The sequence below is a fragment of the Triturus cristatus genome, chromosome 3_1 (genome assembly GCF_964204655.1).
Source record: "Triturus cristatus chromosome 3_1, aTriCri1.1, whole genome shotgun sequence".
NCBI lineage: Eukaryota > Metazoa > Chordata > Amphibia > Caudata > Salamandridae > Triturus > Triturus cristatus.
In genome coordinates, this window is record NC_140583.1 from 345470243 (window position 1) to 345491494 (window position 21252).

The 21252-nt window shown below is 45.3% G+C and overlaps 1 protein-coding gene across 1 annotated transcript in view; it reads left to right on the forward strand.

Annotated features, from left to right (window-relative positions):
• Positions 1–20848, forward strand: part of LARP6 (La ribonucleoprotein 6, translational regulator) — a 59872-nt gene extending 39024 nt beyond the window's left edge. The window contains exon 3 of the mRNA XM_085644060.1: positions 19281–20848. Within this exon, the coding sequence (XP_085500186.1) occupies positions 19281–20339 (1059 nt within the window). The 3' untranslated portion in view covers positions 20340–20848. The remainder of the gene's footprint in view (positions 1–19280) is intronic.
• Positions 20849–21252: the final 404 nt, after the last annotated feature.

Sequence of the window (21252 nt, forward strand, 5' to 3'; positions counted from 1 at the left end):
TTTTTTTAACGCTCTTGGCTGTATTGTTTCTGTTGTGCCGAAGTTCCAAAGAGCAGACTTCCAACAATATGGTTTCAAGCACCTTTTCATATTTTAATATCCGAAAGTGATCAATATTGTGCTCCCAAAAAATGTTATGTCAGGGTTTTTCTGGAAGCCATAAAAGCAATGTTCTTTATTTACTAGATATTTAACTTACTGCAAATACGTTATTGACGTTATTGACAGTACATTTCTTCAGTTACTCCTATAAAGTGATTGAAAAATTAGGAATACGGGCACCTGAATGCTGCACAGGATGTGCCATCAGCACCAGGACTGCAGAATTCTCTTATCTAGCGCTTAGGGTATGTCCGTATGGAATTCTTTTCTGCTAGAACACTGCTCCTCTGCCATGCCACATGGAAGCATTTCTCATAATTTAGCCATCGCCGTATTAAACACATATTTCCACATTAGCAGCCTCTGTTTGTGTATGGGTGAGGGAGAGAGGCAGCTGTGTATGCCTGAGGTAGTGTGTGTGTTTGAGGGAAAGAGAGAAAGACATCAGTGTATGTGAGAGAGACATCAGTGTATGTGAGAGACAGCAGTGTAAGAGAGACAGCAGTGTGTGTGTGTGTGTGTGTGTCCTAGAGAGAGACAGCAGTGTGAGAGAGACAGCAGTGTGAGAGACAGCAGTGTGTGTGTGTCCTAGGGAGAGCATGGTGTGTGAGAGAGACAGCAGTGTGAGAGAGGCAGCAGTGTGAGAGACAGCAGTGTGTGGGTGTGTCCTAGGGAGAGCATGGTGTGTGAGAGAGACAGCAGTGTGAGAGAGGCAGCAGTGTGTGTGTGTCCTAGGGAGAGCATGGTGTGTGAGAGAGACAGCAGTGTGAGAGACAGCAGTGTGTGTGTGTGTCCTAGGGAGAGCATGGTGTGTGAGAGAGACAGCAGTGCCAATAGCTTAAACTCTCGCTAATGCTATTGGCATTTTAAATGACCATGCGTTTTATTTATGTTTTTAAAAACAAAAGCAAAAAGAAAAGGCATTGTCATTTACGATGCCAATAGCTCAAAATTTCGCAATTGCGCGAATTATTGCATTGCAAATGCTGGTGTTTTTACTGTTACTTATTAGCTGAAACAACGTCCCTCGCTTTACCTTCCAGTGGCTCCCCTTACCCCCCCACAACACTGCTCGCAGGCCCCTTGCTTTCCTTGAATCTCCCTGTGCATCCCCTCCCACCTCACCACCCCTCCGAGGCCAAGTGTCCACTGTTCATATGGCGTTTATGTTGTGAAGGGCCGGGATCTCTGCTCTGACCTTATATATCTTTTTATGCTGTCCGTGACTTACTCTGAGCTCCCCTTCACCTCCATCTGGGAGACGCAATTACTGCTTTTGCAATAACTTAATGGAAGGTACTTTCTAATTATAATAGGCAACATCTGTTTGATTTTAAAGAAAAATAATTACAAATCGTATCATTTACTGTGCTCACACCGGATCAGCTGTTTAAAAGGATGGCTAAATTGGGTTTTGTGACAATAGTGGGGTGTTTTATATAAAAATCTAGGCTTGTCAGTTTTTTGGGCACAAGTTTGAAATATCCGCAATATCACATGCAAATGGTAGAATCTTTTCACAAGTGTACGTTGTTTTTTGCGTAACATCTCTGACTGAATTCATTTACATTTAACTTGCATTTGCAGACAGTTGTCCTCATATATGCCAACAACAGTAATTTTGATAATTTTCGACAAAGTGTGGATTTTGTATAATTTGGATGTTTCAGGATATGAATCTGGTGTGTTCGTATTAGCATGTGCATTCGATGGGTCCCGGTTTCCATCCTGTGTGTGCAACCAGCATGTCTTTGTATTGGACTCCTATATGTTTTTTTTTATGACGATTATAGCAGACGAGTCCAGTGAGCACGTCTGGAAATTTCAAATGAGACCACGTCCACTTGCAAAGCGAACAAGCATTTGCAATGCAATAGGTCTCGCAGTTGTGAGAGTTTGAGCTATTGACATTGAAAAAGTCAATGGCTTTTATTTACCTGTTGGTTTTTAAAACATAAATGAAAGGCATTGTCATTTACAATGCCAATAGCTTAAACTCTCGTTCTAATGTGCGCCCGAGGGTTCCTTGGCACAGTATGACAGATGTTTATTACACCACCATCACTAATTGCTAGTGTGTGCCTACATTGGCTAAATAATACAATCATGCCATGATCCATCTCCCAAACCACCATTAGAGTGCCTGAAAGAGTCCAGTTTGAAAACAAACTTGGTGTAGTTTTAGCACTTCCAAATCCCCTGTGCAGCTGCAGGAATTTACCGAAGTCTTGATTTTGCCTCATGGTTCTTCCATCCACCATCCGAAACTCCCTGTCCCTTTATTTCGCTCTTATACGGTCTTTTTCCTCCCTGTTTTCTGACTTAGTCATTGATTTTCCAAATTTCTCTTCCTCCTTCTTTATCCCTTTTGTGTTTTCTTTGCTCTTGCTCAAGGTCGAAGTTGGATGAGCAAAAACAAGTGCCGGTCCAGAAACAACAAGCATTGAAAATGCAATAGGTCTCGGTTTTGATTAAGTTAAAGCCATTTGCTTTGCTAATGGTACTGTATAGCAAAGCAAATGGCTTTAACTTAAAAAAAGGCGAGACCTATTGCATTTTTAATGCTTGTTAGAGGAATGGGACACATTTTTCATTTTTCAGACGGAGTACGAGATAAAGACGGAAAAAGAAGAAGGGATAGGAAAACTGTAAAAAAAGGAGAAAGCATAAACGAAAATGCACCTTTGAGAGGGAGATAATGAGACAAGCAGTGTTGGGGGGGGTGGGGTGAAAAAACAGACATTAGTTATCCACAAGTCTAGCCACTCCAGCATTCGGCTGCTCCTGCAGCGGGCCCCTGAGAAAATCTTTGGGCCCCTGTGCTTGTTATTTTTTTAATTAGGCACAGTCTCTCTCACTAACTCTCATTTCCACGAGTTGACAGTCTATGCTTCCCAGGAGCGAGAACGGAAACAGTGAGGAAAGAGAGAGGGGTAGGGAAATAAAAGGAAAGGAGTGATAGGGATGGACAGGACCTCTAGGAGAGGTGAAAGGGAGGTAAAGGCTAATGGACAGGAGAGTTAGAAGGGCAAAATGAGGGAGAGATAAATGGAATAAGGGGAAAGGGATGAGACAAGGCGATGATTGAAACAAAGATCACCTGTGTGATTGAAGGATCAGGGAAAACTAGAGAAAAGGAAGGAAAAGTAGGAAAAGAGAAAAATCAAGTAAGGCGACGATAGGTGAGGACAGAAGAAGAGAAAAGCAAAAAGAAGAAGACGAGGGGAGCAATGGGAGGAGACAGAGACAAAAGGAGAAGCAAGACACATGAAAGAGAAAAGGAGAGAAAAAAAGGTTGGGTTAGAAGGAGGCATAGAGTCTTTTGGGGGTCCACTGCCATTGATGTAGTATCTTAAAATAACTATCTTTCAGACGGGCCTCCCTTAACCATCAATCATGTTTTTCTAATGGCTCCTCCGAATCCCCCTCAAAGAATTGTGTCTGTAATTGCACTTCTCTCCAATTATGAAGTGCATTTGAGGTGGCTTGCAAGAAGAGCTTAGCAATTAGAGTTGCATATAAGCCAGAATCTGTCCCACCATATTCCTTCCAGGTGAGTAGATATTGAAGAATTGGGGACTGTGGTATGTAGATAGGTCATGGGCCCAGTTTTCCACGTATTGGGTGCACCAGTAGAGCATATCTCCACTGTAGGGTATGTGGGATATTATGAGATTGCACTAAGTCCTGGAAGGTTCTAACTAAAGTATGTCAGTTATCCCTGTCAGCTTGCAGGCTCTCCCCATCGCCCATCTAATTTCTTCTCCCCTAATTTCATTCTGACCATTCCGTTATAATGGCATTTTCAGCTGGAGAACTGCATGTACTTCAGGCAGTCTATGGACCCTCAGCCGTTGGAGTCTTGTGCTTTTCTAAACCTAAAGTGTACTTGCCTGTGTAACCAATTCATGTCATGTCGTTGCAAATCTGCCTTAAGCCCCTTAACGTGGGTTGTATGTGTGGAAATGCACCGTCTTTTCAGTTTTTTAAAGCAAACGTGTGGAGTGATATTTGGCTCTGCGCACAAGCGCGGTCTGGTTCCTGGCGCACACAGCCATGGCTGCAGCGCACAGAGACACATCACTGCCGCACACAGAGGAAAAAAATTAGAGGGAACATTGGTTGTGAGGGGTCTTGGGCTTCTGGTCTCCTGTATCCTTCTCTATCCGGGTGCCCGATGCAGGTGGACCCTTCAATGGAACCTGAGGTTTCAGTGGGTACAGCACTAGGGTTGCCTCTAACGCTGTCCAGATGTCACAAGAGATGGTTCAGGTGCCCATATAATGGCAGACAATCCTCAACCTGTTCTGCAGCAGGGTCTTCCTTCCTCACCCAGAATTAACAGTTCAATCAGGATTTATATAGCACTTCTAGTCACCCGATTGGGTATCCAGGTGCTTGTAGGTCCCAGAAGGCTCAATCAATCCTTCCTTGAGGGCCCTTAGGAATTTCGGAAGTGAGGTGGTGATCCGAAGCTGTGTTGGGAACCTGTTCCAGGTATTTGCTGTGATGTAGGAGAAGAAGCATCCTCCACTTCTGATTCGATAGATGCGTGGAGTGTGGGCAAGTGATGGGGAAGTGGAACATGGAGTTCGAGGCATATGAGCTGTAGATCATATGCTATGCATAGATCGCCATCTAGTGTTGGGGCCGAATGTTTGCACTATGGTTTTCTTCAAAGAAGTCTTTCCAGTCACGAGGTAGGGGACTCCTCCTTTCGGTGATAGTGCGCATGGGCATTGACTCTATTGTTAGAATGGTTTTTTATTTCGCCATCGTGTTCGGATGTTAGTCGCTGTGCTCCGGTTCGACACCGTTCCTTTGGTTTACTGATAAAAAAACTCTTTCGATCGGCGAGCTTGTGGTAGGCCATCGGGCCTACCTGCGTCTGTTCGGCTCGCAGTCGATGGAACTAACTTCATTTAATTTCTGCCCTTGGTGCCACGCGAAGACCAGTGCACCGACTCAGACGAAGTGTGTAGCCTGAGCTTGTCCCCTGCTCACAGTGAACAGGACTGCGATGCATGCAGAGCTTTCTGCTCCAAAAAGACCCTTACCGACCATCTGGCTCGACGTTGCGACATGCAGAGCCAGCACACAGGCTCTATTCCGGAACTCTTTGGACCTTAATCGGAGGAAGAAGCGGTGAGGCTATTCGGGCCGAGGAGGAACAGGAACCGATCTCCATTTCGGAGTATGGCTCCGACCAGCATGAAGACATCCCACATGGACAGCGTAACATAAGTACAGATCCTCCCTCGCCCTGAAATCCACCTCAACCGGAAAAAAAAGCTCTGGACCAACACGTGCCCTCAGGCTCCGGTCGGCACCGAGACCGCGCTTCTGACGCCCTGCCTTCTGGCTCAGCGCCAAAGCCTACAAAAATAGCCTTCGGGCTCTGAAAAGCCTCACGCCAAATCGGGCACCGAGCTGAAAACCTCTGGATCGAAGCCTATGTCCGGCTCCGACCCACAACACTCTGCACCAAAACACACTTCGGATCCCAAAACGCCAACCTCTAAGACGTCGGCACCGAAATCTTCGGCGTCGAAACAGCCTGATGCACCGAAGTCACCAAAAAAGCAGAGTTTCAACGATCCGCTGGATAAACCGGACCCGATACAGAAAGTTTTGTACATTCATCCCACTACTGGACATCTTACCACCAAAGGGACTTTATAAAGGAGAACTGATGCAGAAGAGGAATCTCACATTCCTTTAAAGAGAACGGTTGGAACTAACCCTTCCCACGCCTCCTTCTCCTCCTCTTCATATTCCATCACCTCCTTCTCCTCCGTCTCTACCTGTGCCAACTTCACCTGAGCATACACCTGACAATCAGGATGATGATATTCAGCCAGTTCCTACAGACCCATGGGAGAACTACAACACTGACTCGCCACCAGGCAATGATTCTGACTTCTACCCTACCAAGCCCTCCATCAGATAACAGTGTAGGATACACTAAATTGCTGGGTAAACCTGCTAATTATCATTGGGTGCAGCTCCATATGGAGTCCCTCGAAGAGGATTTCCTCTTTGAAACGCTTAGCAGTACACAAAAATCATCACACACTTTACCCATGCTCAAAGGAATGATTCGGCATGTCGACGATATATTTAATAATTTTGTTCAGGGCACATATCCTTACTCCTAGGGTAGATAAAAATGTCTGCACCATCTGACCCAGTGTACATAAAGGGACAATTACCATTGGATTCATTAGTGGTATCCAATTCACGTATAAGAGTCAACTCCCAAACTACAGGAGATTCTCCACCCCCAGATTAAGAATCTAAGCTCCTTGATGCTTCAGGGAAAAGGGTGGCCTCTCAGGCAGCAAATTTCTGGCGCATATCTAACACCCAAGCATTACTAGCCAGATACGACCGTGCACACTGGGTCGAAATGGAACAATTACTCCAATTTCTACCACATGTGCATTGAGCTAAAGCTCAAGACCTAGTGAGGGAGGGTCAACTGATTTCGAATAATTAAATTAGATGCTGCAGACAGAGCTGCTAAAGCAGTAAACACTAGTGTCATTTTAAGAAGGCACGCCTGGCTATATATATCCGGGTTCAAACCAGAGGTCCAAACCTCCATACTAAATACACCTTTTAATATCCCTGCCAGATTCAAGAATAAAGGGAAACTGGGATCTGACAGTGGATTTTTAATCTTTATCCCCCTGACCATATATATGGTTTAAGTGATCCCTGGAATATCGGTTGCGCCCACCACGACTTATAGGGGTCGTGGTGTCCCGATGATGAAGCATGACACCACTAGGGTGCGTGGGGTAATAAATAAGAAAAGGAGCTTTTCTCCTTCACTACTGCAGAGTGGTGCTATATCCACCACTTCATATAGGGACTTTCCACCCTTGTCTTACTAATACCTAACCGTAGATATAACCATCACTGACGGTTAGATTAAGAGGGGAGTACCGTTACGTGGACTAGTGTTGAAAAACAAGGGAGGGTGTACTCCTCTTTTGAGTTCCTCTCAGCCCTTTTGAATACTGAAGCACTTCTGTTCTTCAGTATTCGTTGTGTAACCGGGGTTACAGAGGAAACCACGGCTGAGGTAGAGGTTCAAACACACTCACCTCCCCCCTCCAATACAAAACAGTGACTTACCTGTACTACCCCCCCGCCGACCAATTAACAACGGTCGAGGGAAGACTGTCAAATTTCCTACCAACTTGGCAGTCCATAACGGGCAAATGGGTTCTAGAAACTATCCGTTCTGGTTACTGCCTGGAGTTCATCAAAACTCCTCCAAACATTCCTCAAAATTAAACACAAAACTTTCACTGGATCACCTACACCTCAAACGAGAGGTACAGTTCTTACTTCTAAAGGGAGCTATATAACCCGTACCACTACATCACCAAGGATTGGGCGTGTACTCCTCTTACTACCTAATACCCAAAATCGACTGCTCACTCACATCAATATTAAATCTCAGGGAGCCACATTTGTACATGCAGTCAGACCATTTCCACATGGTAACACTTCAACAGGTACTGCCTCTTTTGCAAAAAGACTTTCTGTCGCCTCTAGACTTAAAGGACGCCTACTTTCATATTCCAATCCACCTTGCTCATCGCAAATTTCTCAGGTTTCTGTTAGCGGGCCGTTACGAGTTCAAGGTACTTCCATTTGGAGTCGCCACTGCCCCCTGGAGTCTCCACTGCCCCCAGTCTTCACAAAGTGTCTGGCGGTAGTAGCTGCTCACCTGAGAAGACAAAGCACCCATGTCTTCTTATACTTGGACGACTGGCTCAGCAAGGCCAGCATGTACCAACAATGTCTCAAACTTACTTCTATAACCATTCAGTTACTACATCAACTAGGGTTCACAGTCAACGTGCTAAAATCACATCTTCAACCAGCCTATCTAGGAGCCACTTTTGATACTCAAAAGGATCTAGCGTTTCCCAATACAGCCAGAGTTCTCCAGTTTCAACCCAATCAATTACTTCTAGCTCGGTTTTATATGCAACTGCTGGGGATGATGGCATCTTGCATCATCATTCCCCATGCCAGGTTGCACATGCGTCCACTTCAGGAATGCTTAGTCAATCAGTGGAACCAGTCAAACCGTATATTAACCGATCTAGTGTTGGTAAGCGTCCGTACGCCTCGCTCTCTGCACTGGTGGAACACACAATTTATCAAAAGGACGGCCGTTCCTAGACCCAGTTCCACAGATAGTACTGCCAGCGGACGTGCCCTTCACTGGCTGGGGAGCTCATCTACAACAGCACACAGTGCAAGGCTTGTGGAGCCAACACCAGAGGTTACTTCACATCCATCACCTAGAGCTGCTTGCAATATTCCTAGCACTAGGCATTTCAAAACTCTCCTAAAGGGAAAAGCTGTCCTAATTTGTACAGACAACATGACAGCCATGTATTACATAAAAAAACAGGGGGGGCACACTCTCTCCAACTGTCCAGCTTGGCCCAAAACATCTGGAGGTAGGCTATTCACCACAAAATGTATCTCTTAGCGGAACATCTCCCAGGAATCGACAACCAGATTGCTGTCTCTGCCTGCTGAGAAGATCTGCAAATACACGAATGGGAACTCCACCCTTGGGGGCTCCTTCCATACTTTCAACGTTTGGGTGTCCCTCACATAGACCTGTTCACCACATCCCACAACGCAAAATGCCCAAACTTCGCTTCCAGGTATCGACACCCACTGTCCAAAGGCAATGCACAATGGATGAATGGGTCAAGGAAAGTTGCTTACGCTTTTCCACCTCTCCTACTCATTCCATTAGTGATTCAGAAACTCAAACAAGCGTCCCTGACACTAATCCTAGTTGCTCCCACATGGGAATGGCAATCATGGTTCACAACCTGGAACACACTAGTTCCTACCCAAAAATTACATCTTGCACCCAATCTTCTCACACAGAGCCATGGAGACAGCAGTCATCCGGACCCCAGTCAAATCAATCTGGCGATCTGGCTCCTGAAGTCTTAGAGTTTGGCTATCTTAATCTACCGCCAGACTGCATGAATATTATCTGAGGCTAGATGTCCAACTACAAGAGCCTGCTATGCAGCAAATTGGAAGCGGTTTGTAATATACTGTAGTAATCACATCAACCCGCTTGATGCTTCTGTCCAAAACCTTGTTATTTGTTACAGCTACAGTGGTCCAATTTAGCATACACTTTCATACGCCTACACTTGGCTGCATACCTACAGAATAGGCAACGTCTATCTGTTTTTTAGAGTGCCTGTTATCAAAGCCTTCATAGAGGGACTAGAGTCATTCCCCAAGACGTCCACCTGCTCCAGTATGGAATCTCAACATTGTCCTCACCAGACTAATGGGTCCACCCTTTGAGCCATTGCACAAACGTGAACTGCAATTTCTCACATGGAAAACTGCTTTCCTTGTTGCGATCACATCACTAAGAAGAGTGGGTGAGCTTCAGGCATTAACTATAGAAGAACCTTTTTTACAAATGCACCAAAATAAAGTGGTTCTTCAAACTAATCCTAAATTCCTTCCTAAAGTCATTTCTGCCTCTCACATCAATCAATCTGAGTTACCCGTGTTCTTCCCTCAACCAGGTTCAGTAGCAGAACGTGCCTGACACACATTAGATGTAAAGAGCATTGATGTATTACATAGAAAGGACAAAACCTTCCCGTAACACGAATCAACTTTTTGTCGCTTTGCTCCACCACACAAAGGCAATACTATATCAAAATCGGGAATTGCATGGTGGATAGTCCAGTGCATTCAAATATTCTACGCAAAAGCAAACTAACATTAACAGTTCCACTTTGAGCACACTACACCCAAACTGGGGGCTTCTATGGCATTCTTAGGAAATATACCCATAGATGGCATTCTTAGGAAATATACCCATAGATGACCTATGCAAAGCTGCAACATGGTCTACACCTCACACATTCACAAAACACTATTGCTAGAGTAGGCCGGGCAGTTTTACGTACACTATTTCAGACCACTGCAACAGATACAGGTTAGCCACCGCTTTGGGAGATAACTGCTATATAGTGTCTACAGCTCATATGCCTCGAACGGAAAATGCTACTTACCCAGTATGCATCTGTTCTTGGCATATAGAGCTGTAGAGTCGTATGTGCCCACCTACCTCCCCGGGTACCTATACCTGTTGCAGTAACATCTTATTTAGATGCATGCATTCATGGACATCTCCTTACTACTCATACTATCTCCATTATCGCCCTCTGTGGGGAACACAATCTAACAATGGAATCGATGCCCATGCGCACTATCACCGAAAGGGGAAGTCCTACCTTGTGACTGGAAAGACTTCTTCGAAGAAAAACAAAGTGCAAACATCCAGACCCAACATTAGATGGCAATATATGCATAGCATATGACTCTACAGCTCTATATGCCAAGAACAGATGCATACTAGGTAAGTAGCATTTTCCCTCCATGACAGTTGGTGGAAGTTCAGACTGTGGTTAATGTCGGCGTGTCCTTGGGGGCGGGGTGGCTCAGTAGCTTGAATTGGCATCTCTTCTGTATGTGGAGCCAATGGAGTTGCCTGTGCTGGGGTGTGATGTGGGTTCGTAGAGCATGAGTGAGTCTTGCTGGAGCTTTTTGTATGGTTTGAAGTCTCTGTAGGAGGGGTGTGGCAATTTCTACTTGGAGCATTGCCATAGTTCAGTGTTGGCTGGTAAATAGGGCCGGTGTCACATGCGTCTCGTGTGGTTAGCCATTTGGGTCTTCAGGTGATCTGTTTGGCCCTGGAAGCCTTCCTGCGACAATCAGAGAAAGGCTGCTGCTAACAGGCAACCTGACCTCCACGTGGCGGCACTGGTGCTCGCCAACAACTCTCCCTGTGGAGCCATGGAGAGGGGTGATGCGCAAATTGGGTGCGTAGGAGGATACTCTCCGATACGGAGAGGTCTATCTAATACACCGACCCATATCCCCACAATGGGCAAACCTTGTTACTACGCTAATGCCAGGTACCCTGCAGCGACGACCTACCCCCATGACTCCAATGGCCCTTCCATTCCACACATTACTATCTCCCACCTGAGACTCCTATTTACGACTCATCGCCTCACAACCTACAATCACCTTGTTTATGGGTATCCATCCAGATGCCCAACACCTTACCGATAGTATTGCACTGCCAAATCTGCCCCCATCTAACATCCTGTGATGCATGCACCCCTAGTTCTGATGGATACTCTTATCCATGACACATCAACGACAAACACTCCGCCACAGAGCGACGCTAACACCAGAACAGCAATACCTTCCTCTCGTGCACATTATATCCCTACTTCTGTAAAATATGGCTCTTCATGTATACATTTCTGTTCTGTTGCCAACGGCTTAAGTATAATTGCCGTTCTTATGTTCATAAAAACCTAATCTAGTATTTACCCAAAAAAAAACATGACCATCATTTGGTATTACAGGGCTGGGTGGGTCCTATGCCAGTATGGTCTACATCTCTGGAGGTGGATGGAATAGCAGACCTTCTTGGTAGCTAACCACATAGTGGGGTCTCTAAACTCTAGGGCAGACTAGCTGAGCAGGCATGCTTGGCAGGCCACGAGTGGTGTCTGTCATGATATTGCACAGGCATCTTCCATCAGTTGGGCATGCACTTGATAGATATGTTCACCACAGTTTAACATGCAATGTCAAAGTTTGCATCTTCTACCTTTTTGTTTGCCCAACCAAACTTCTTTAAATCTCAGGTTTTGAAGCGTTTTCTGAAGGGCCTGATTGTCTCCAAATAAGTTTGTCATGTCTCAGTGGCACCTAAACCTAGTCTTAACATACCTTATGTGCACGCCATTTGAGCCTGTGCACAGTTGCTCGCTGTAGTTTTTGATGCTCATAAGTCTCATTTTGCCGTGACTTGTGTGAACTACATGAGTGATCAACAAGCACTCTTAGAGCAACCTCTACACCACTTTAATCTCAGACAATTTTAGTGTGATGGATGTGGGCTGCCTTACTGCCAAGGTGGTATCACCCTTCTGTGTTGGTCAATTGATCACCCTGCTGACATTTTTCAATCTGAAACATCCCCAAAGAGATTGAGAGGCTCTACTGGCATGTATGAGTTTCCACACTGATCTATGAGAAACCATTGTGGAGCAAAGAGGACTATTTTCTCGGTGGGCACCCTCCGCCTTAAATTGCTCTGCTATGGTTATCTCCCTTCTCTTTCCACTAGAGGTTCTCGACGGCAATCAACCAGCAACTTGCCAAACCTGCAATACAAGCTCCTGGACCCCCCCCCCCCTTCTATCAGGATTCAGAGCCAATCGCAGCACAGAGGTAGCCCTGAACCCAGCCACTGACTTCAGGGCCCTCATCCCCCTGGACCTGTCGGCAGCCTTCAACATCATCTCCCATCACATCTTGGTCAACAAACTCCACCACATCAGAATCCAGTGATACGCTTTCAAATGGATCGCCTCATACCTCACTGGAAGAACCCAGAGAATCAGTCTCCTACTATTCACCTCGGAACCAAAGATCTGTAGTCTCCCCCAACGGATTGTCCCTCAGCCCCACCCTTTTCAACACATACACGTCCATCTGGCCTACACTGTCAGATCACACGGACTGAACATCATTGCCGCCAACATAAAGTTCATCCTTCCGGCAAGAAGAGCCTTCTACCATTAGAGACCATGTGCATGATGAACGTCACCGAGTGGTTGAAGGACAACGGTCTCAAACTCAACATGGACCAGAATGAAGTACTCCTCTTTGAGAACACCTTGGCATAGAACGACACATGCTGAACTCGGCCCATCCCCACCCCCTGACAGGCCACACCCACAACCTCTGCATTTTCCAGATAGCAAGCTATCCATGAAGACACCAGTAACAACCAAAATATCGTTTTGTAGGCTTGCCTACTATCTCAGCAGCCAAAGTCTTTTTGTTTAAGGCCACAAATGAATCGCAGCAGGTGTTGCCATGCTGAGGAGAGGCACAGGTTATACATGGTGTGGAGATCAGCTCTGGGGTATTTTGAGTGGTACTGAGGGATCTCTTGAAGTGTCCATTCCGTCACCCGCTGTGCGCCTTCATTCTCTGATGCCCAACTGGCCATGTCTGAGACGAGGATGTTCAGAGTGGCAGACAAAGAGGAGAAACCGCAAAATGAGAACCTTGTGGATAACTTCTCTGCGATTAGAAAGGAAGCAACCATGATCCGTGCTAATTGCATTAATACCGGGAGCAACTTTGATACACATCCAAACCGGATGGCGGAGAAAAACAAGGAGTCTGTGCCCATGTACGTTCGCTACCAGGAAAAGTCCCTGCGATCTCGTGACTCAAAAGCCTTCTTTGACGAAAAGGATGTTACAACAGTCAGAGCTCAACACTAGATGGCAGGTGTACGCCGAGCAGGTGTATGTACAGACACATGCTACAAAGAGTATGCTTCCTTTTAAGCTAAAAGCACTGGATGGAGTAAAAGCCGCATTAGTGCTACTGTCTCCAACAGTGACTAACACCCTGAAGCCATTTAAGTACAAATATGACTTCAGGTCCTTTTGTTATGGATTGGAGAGAACCCTGAAGCTCTGGCACTATAACAATCTTTGTTGCTAATGTTTTCCTTCTTTGAGTAAAATTTGTCAACCCAAAACACTTTTATGGATAAATCCAAAGAGTTCACTCAATTGTAAGTTAAGCAGATTAGTTTATGTCAAATGAAGTCCTATCCGAAGGTAGCTACAGTAGGGTCCCCATTACCTGTCCCACAGAATGGAGTACTTTTAGCAAAATGCGAGTTGAACCAAGTGCGTTTTTTTTTTTTTTTAAGGATGGGGAGCAACATGTTCAGACTTGCATTTTACATCGTTTTTCATTGGAAGTTGTATCATAACAAGCACCAACACACAAGTAAAAATGTGTTCCTAGATTATGCAATTTGCAATGGTTCTGAATCAAACGTGCAAGTGGTCCATGGTGTACACAAGGCAAACCAGTTACTTCCCTTTGGCAAGACTTTTTGGTGGATGCTCTACCTAACCACAAATGCCACGTGCCAGCTCTGGGGTTAACGTTCACTATGATGACTGTAGGTTACTGTTAGTGATGTCATTTGGGAATATTGATCTACGTTGAAAACTACTAATCTGAATACATTTAATGTACTTTGGAGTTTGGGATTGCCTTTTTTCGCGCCTTGAGAAAGTTCTCTATAAGCGAAACACATTGGCTGAATGCTGAGTTTTTATTCAAGAAAAGTCTTTGGAACACGAACTGGTGTGTGGCTAACATTAATCTTTGCCCTCTATAGACCACAACTAGATGAGCTATTCGTAGTATTGGGTTTTGGTTGGAACAATATTGAGTGCTGTCGCAATCATAAGAAGTGAACGGATGCCTCACCTGTGGAATATTTCCAGGAGCCAGCCAAAGTCTCAGCCAGCCAAAGTCCATAGATTTCAGCATAGATTCGCGCTCACTGGTACTGTATTGTTTCCACAATAAAAACTCAGCCTTCAGCCAATGTGTTTCAATCCTAGAGAACTTTCTCAAGACGCGAAAAGTAAATCCCAAACTCCAAAGTACATGAAACGTATTCAAATTAGTAGTTTCCAACGTAGATATATCTACAAAAAAACCTTCAGCAGCTGACACAGTAGGCCGGCCTACAAAATGATGTTTGGGTGTCACCAGAGACACCGGACAAAATTGGCAAGGCAGAACTGCCATGGCGATGGAGAAGAGTTCAGTAACCCCCTGACAATCTAGTCTCCATTGTAGGAACAACTCCTCAAAGCAGGAAATTGAAGTCTAGGAGAAGCAAGAGGCACACTTAAATAACCCATCAACCTCAGTCTCTCACAGACCTTGTATTAAGGCCACGCTGAGCAGCAGGAGTACAATTGACACCCTCACCTCTACACAGGCCTCCCGGACCCACATGGCTGTACGTCGAACCTGAGCGCCCATCATTTAGGGTCGGGCTTTGGCCCTGTGCACAAGCCACCCCCACCTCTGGCTGGGCCACCGCACCTAGGCTTCGGCCAGCACCAAGTTGAGGCATCCTAGTCGACGCGTGATCCAACACAACCAGTTGCTCACCCCACTGTCCATTGGCCCTTGGGTTTAAGACCAGGTAGGTGCCAAACCTTTGATGCCGCAGTCTGCATCAAAACCAACATCGCCTCTGATTGTTGATAGCCGACTGAGAAGAGTCCCGTCCTAACTTCAACAGGATCTGAATAAAAGACCGTATTTGATTATTAATCACACCGAACAGTCACTGGGAAGACTTTGCTCAAAAAGCGATGACCCTCCTTTCTAAGGACGCTCCAGAAGTGGACATTACACAACCGGTGCCTCCAAGAGGCCAAACACTGCTCTTAGCCTCCCTTTCATTCACCACCTTCCCTACCCCCACCAGTTGCAACTCCACCAACTCCTGTTAGTTCCCCACAGGTGTCACTAGAGTCCTATTCAGATACAGGTAGCCCCAGTGCCTACTCTCCAGCAGAAGACTTTGGTGAGCCAGTCTACCTACAGTCCATCCTTGGGAGGACTGTGACGTGGACCACTGGGGGACCCTGACATTGGCCATGTCCTTGTTTGGGCTTACCTACTACACGTCTGTTCATACCACGGTGTCCTCCAACATGCAGCTGTCTACCACATGTGAACATGCCCGTCACACAAGAGGGTGATTAATTCCTAATGGAGACGTTCTCCAGAACCTATAATTCCCTCCAGTTTCTCCCTGTGCTAAGGGGGGGTGGTAAAATCCTCCCCATATATTTTTAGTGAGCCTATAACATCCTGGGTGGTAACACCCAGGATTGAAAAGAAATGAAAGTCTGCGCCTGCTGCCCCCCTCTTTATCAAGGGCCCCAGAGAGTGCCCTCAACCCCACTTCCAGACACTTCCGGTTACAAGACCTCTTTTGCTGCCTCTTACATTTGCAAAAGTCAGGACTATCGTATTCCTAGTTCAGCTATACTTGGCTGTTGTCGCTGCACACATGCAGAACAGACCGAACTATTAACTTTCATGAAGGGCCTTAAATGTGTTGTCGCGCTCTAGGGTGCCACCTACCCTAGTCTGGAACCTGACCGTTGTCCTCACCACTTATGGGACCTCCTTTTGTACAACTGCATTCTTGTCCCTTGCAGCTTTTGTCTTGAAAGGTTGCATTTTTAGTAGGTCTAACGTCCCTTAGACGTATTGGGTGAACTACAGGCCATTGCATTACAAGAGCCTTTCTTCCAGGTCCACAATGACCGGGCTGCCCTTAGAAACCAACCAGAAGTTTCTCTCTAAGGTGGTTGAGCTCTCGGTCCTTTCCTCCTAGCCTCACTCTGTAGCAGAGACACCACTTCACACACTTGACGTAAAGCATGCGGTCATTTATTACACAGATTGGGCCAAGTCTTTTCGTGAAACACAACATCTTTTTGTTGCCTTTGTCCGGCCTCATATCTAAGGCAGGTGACTTGGCAAATGTACCCTGATCCAGGGCTCACTCCACCCTCAAAGGGTGCCACTGACCTTTCTTGGAAACCTACCCGTTCTGACTTGTATAAAGTTACACGTGGTCCACACCACACACCTTCACAAAGCATTGCTGTTTACGGCAAGATGCTAGAGTAGGTCAGACTGCTTTAAGGACATTGTTTTAGACCTCTGCACCATCCTCTGGTCAGCCACGGCTTTGGGCAGTAGTGCTTTTCAATCGATGCAGAGCGTGTGCACCTGCAGGGCAGGGATTGTTACTTACCCTGTAAGCATCTGTTCGTCCCATGTATTGCTGTTGATTCACATGCACCTTTCCGTCCTCCCGGGAACCGGTGTTTGCTATAGATTTCTTCAACCTACATAATTCTTTACACTACACGCATGGTCACCATACTATCCTACTCTCTACTTCATGCCTGCTCTCGCCCACTGCATGGAAAACCTTTTAACATGGGTGTCGGAGCCCATGCATGTTCACTACCAGAGAAGGAATCCTCGAGACCTGGTGACTCAAAGACTTCTTCAAAATAAATCAAGTTGCAACAGTCTGAGCCCAACACTTGATAGCAGGAGTCTACATATCGCGTGAATCTACAGCACTGCACGTGACTAACAGATGTTTACAGGGTAACCTAATCCTCCTACTGACCTCTAAAGGCTACATATGAATATAGGTCAATTTATAAAGCCTGTATTAATTTGCTCGTTGTTGCTCTATCATAGTTCATACTTTTATTAGCTTTAAAAAAGGTTTTTATAATTAATAAGCCATTGCCTATTGGCTTTAACGGATTTTCACAATGAACCATCCCCTGCCAATACACTTTTACAGAGGGGTTTTATAAGCAAGATGCTATTGACTATAATAGGAATCCTCACAATCACCCATGGAGTGTGGGCTTTGACAGCAGAGCAAGTCAAGAGTTCGTGTTTATTTTCGATAAACTCCCAAGCAGGCACACGAAGCCTCATAGGAAGCGCAGGTTTGTGGCCAAATATACCCAACTGCTAAGCAGTTTTGGGTGCGGTTTGGAGGATGTTCTGGCCTGATAATGCCTTGAGGCAATTGTAGGCGGATTGGGTGTATGATTGACTTCTGCAAATGCTCATCAGTTAAAGCGCGGCCTCCAAGGACACGGCCCTGACCCCCGAGTGTTAAAGTTATTCCCTGCCCCTTCCTCACCTCCATATGGCCTCCTTTCCTAAGCAGTGCATTAATTCCCAGATTACTGCAATGAGTTAATCGGCTTGAAGCGCACCAACGTCTGTTTAGTAAACATGCAGGAGGCTCTGCCTCCAGTAAAAAAAAAAAAAAAAAAAAAAAGCAAAGCATAATGCGAGTCAATGAAATCTGATATGTGGACATTCTAAGAACTGAGTGTGACACAGTCCGCTGCCTCGTATCAGCCGTCGCCGCCTGCACTCAAAGCACTTTACCCACGCCATGCTGAAAGTGCTGCTGTTCTAAGGGTGGGGATTTCAGAGGCCCCTGCACTGAGTTTTAAAGACAAGACTCTGCCATGATGTAGGTAGATGCCGATCAGTAACCGGATTCACAATCGAAGGGACGGTCTTCAATATTAATGGACCGAGAGTGCGCTTGATCGGTGGCCGTTCGTAATTTTGGAATCAAGATGCCACTTTCTTCCGATCCATTTTGGATGGACTTAAACTGGCTGACCCGATAACGTCCGGTCAGTAAGAACACGGTTTGGAGGGTGGGGGGCACTTCACACCCTGCCGATGCTTGAAGAGGCGACTACTTAGACGAGAAATGACATTTATTGTCTCCTCTGTTATTCCGAACAGTGCCGCCCCGCTTTGGAAGCGGCTCCAAAATCTTGGCATTCAAATGTGGATTCCTTGAACCTGCAGAGCAAAATTTGTAATGGTATATGTAAGGAGCCCTAAACTATTCGCCAAGATTTAACCCTACATAATGATACTGGAAGTAGCGAAGCCTAGCTCCTTCAAAATCTTTACCATGCACAGGTCATTAAATCTCATTTAAACAAGCATTGGCATAGCCAATAGGTCTCGCCTTTGGGACCTTACAAGTGTTTAGCCATGCAACAGTTGCATAACTAAACACTTATAAGGTCCCAAAAGCGAGACCTATTGGCTATGCATAGCGGTCGTGAAAGTGATCGCGATTGCGATCACAATCAAACATCAAAGCGGCCGTGTGGCCGCAAAACCTAAAGTAATCGCGGTAAAGCACGGCGCGCGCGCCCGCGCACATGCACTGTAGCTCCAGGCTGGCCTGGTAGCACTTTTTGGAGCCCTCTCAATAAGTCTCGCCAGACCAGCGCATGCGCTGGGTCAGGCGAGACCTAAAAAGCTGGCATTATCCTGAATAAATGTAATTCTTCATTTTGACATCTTCGTATATCTGATGAGAAAAGGCTGTAATGTAAACAGTTTATTCCTAACCACTTTCTATTCATGACACATCTGCCCCCAAATCCTTTGTCCTAAAGTACAAACTAACATGAATGCAGAAGTGAGGTTCTCATATAAGTTGTGAAATACCGGAGTAAATGGTTTTCTTAACTTTTATGGAAGCCAGTGTATGGGATGAGGGAAGAGAATGATCAGAGTTGATGGATGTTCTTCCGTATAAATTGAGTTTTTTTTTTTTTTTCTTGTTTCAGGTGAAACATCTTACCCGTGACTGGCGAACCACCGCCTATGCGTTGAAGTATTCAGATTCACTTGAACTAAATGAAGACAACAGGAAGATTCGGAGAAAGAGTCCCGTTCCAGTCTTTCCCAGTGAGAACCTTCCGAGTAAGATGCTGCTTGTTCATGACTTTCACTTGTTCCCTGAGCTCCAGTCTCTGAACAAGGAGCAAGAAAATGGTGGCATGCAAGAGAAGATCATGGAGCAGCTGCTCAAGGTGTTTGGATCCTTTGGGGTGATTTCCTCTGTGCGCATTCTCAAGCCTGGGCGGGATCTGCCCCCAGATGTCAAGAGATTCAGCAGTCGCTACGCACAGGTGGGAACAAAAGAGTGTGCAATTGTGGAATATGAGGAGGTTGAAGCTGCAATAAAGGCACATGAGACCATGAGCACTCTGAAGGAAAATGAGGTTGGTATGAAAGTTATATTAATAGGTATGAAACCTCCAAAAAAGAAGATACCAAAGGACAAGAACGGAGCTGAAGAGTCGAACAAGAACCGTAAAGCAAAATCATTAAACAAGAGAGTTGAGGAATTGCAATTTGTTGGCGACGACTCTCCAGTCTATAGTTCATCCGATCCAGATAGCAATCCCACATCTCCAATGATGGAGCGGAAGTATAAAGTTTCAAACAAGCTGAGTCCTGCCACCTACCAAAACAATCATCTTAGCCCCAATGCTTCACCCAGATCAAGTCCCTGGAACAGCCCATCTGGCCAGCGCAAGGTCGGGAAGATTTCGCCGCTTGCAGATGGCACGAGTCCAGAGTTCCCTAGGAAGTGCATGGACTACTCATCGGATAGCAGCATTACACCTTCAACCAGTCCTTGGGTGCAGCGTAGGAGGCAAGCTCAAACTGTAACACATGAGAAAAGCCCCATTGGGAGCCCAATGTTGGGGCGTAAAATACAAAATGCAGATGGATTACCATTGGGAGTCTTGAGATTGCCTAAAGGCCCAGACGGGACAAAGGGGTTCCATAATGGAGTTGAAAGGAATAAGCCTATGCAGAATCTAGAAATCACTTAATATATTTTAACATTCATGTTAAGAAAAACACTAAATTTATTTTTATGCCTGGCAAAATGAATGGCTGTATAAAGTCTGTATTTAATTTTAACATGTTTTGTATGGTTTATGTAGATATTTTCATTTGTGAATTTGTAACTGCGCTGCACTTTTTAATTTTTTTTATTTTCTATCTTTAAATTTGTTTTTGGCTGGGTATGTAAAAGCTATGTACAGTAACTGTCCCTTCACGACGCAATGGTTTTTGTTTCAGAAGGTGAACGTGTAAAAGGATGTGTCTGTGTTTAAAGTATGTGTTGAGGAAGTGAACAGTCCTAAGCTGAGCCTCTGTGAGCTTTAAAGAAATTAATTATTCCATGTTTGGAAAGGGACTAAGGGTTGGCAATCCCTTGAGGACCTTTTGCTGTTGACCGTCATTGGCTTCCAGAGACATTGCAATCCTAAAAGGGGACCAAACTAATGTAAATATTATGTCCTGTGAATTAAAAGTCAAATGCTGAGCACTGAAATGCATTTGTTATTGATTTGTCCATCAAACCTAAGATGTTGGGCATGGGGAAATTGGACTCTTTTGGACCAGACGTCCAGTGTATTTTGAAGTCAGCAATACTACCCAGTAAAAAAAATTGCAAATGGTTTGATAATTGTTCTGAATGCACTGCTAGTCTCCTTTCCCATACTGCGAATTCTTGAATTGACTTGTATATCTTACTCAAAAGTTGTAAATACTTAAAATTCTCCTGGATGGTGAATGCAAAGACTGCTATGGATTATTCACCCTGAAAAAATCCTATTCAGATAGGATGAGTGAATAAAGGCAAATTGCTCATTCCACAAGAATGGAATCCGCTTGTAAGGAATCATTAGGTAGTAGAATTGTCGAACTCTGTAAGGGTATAGAGATGGGCAGCCA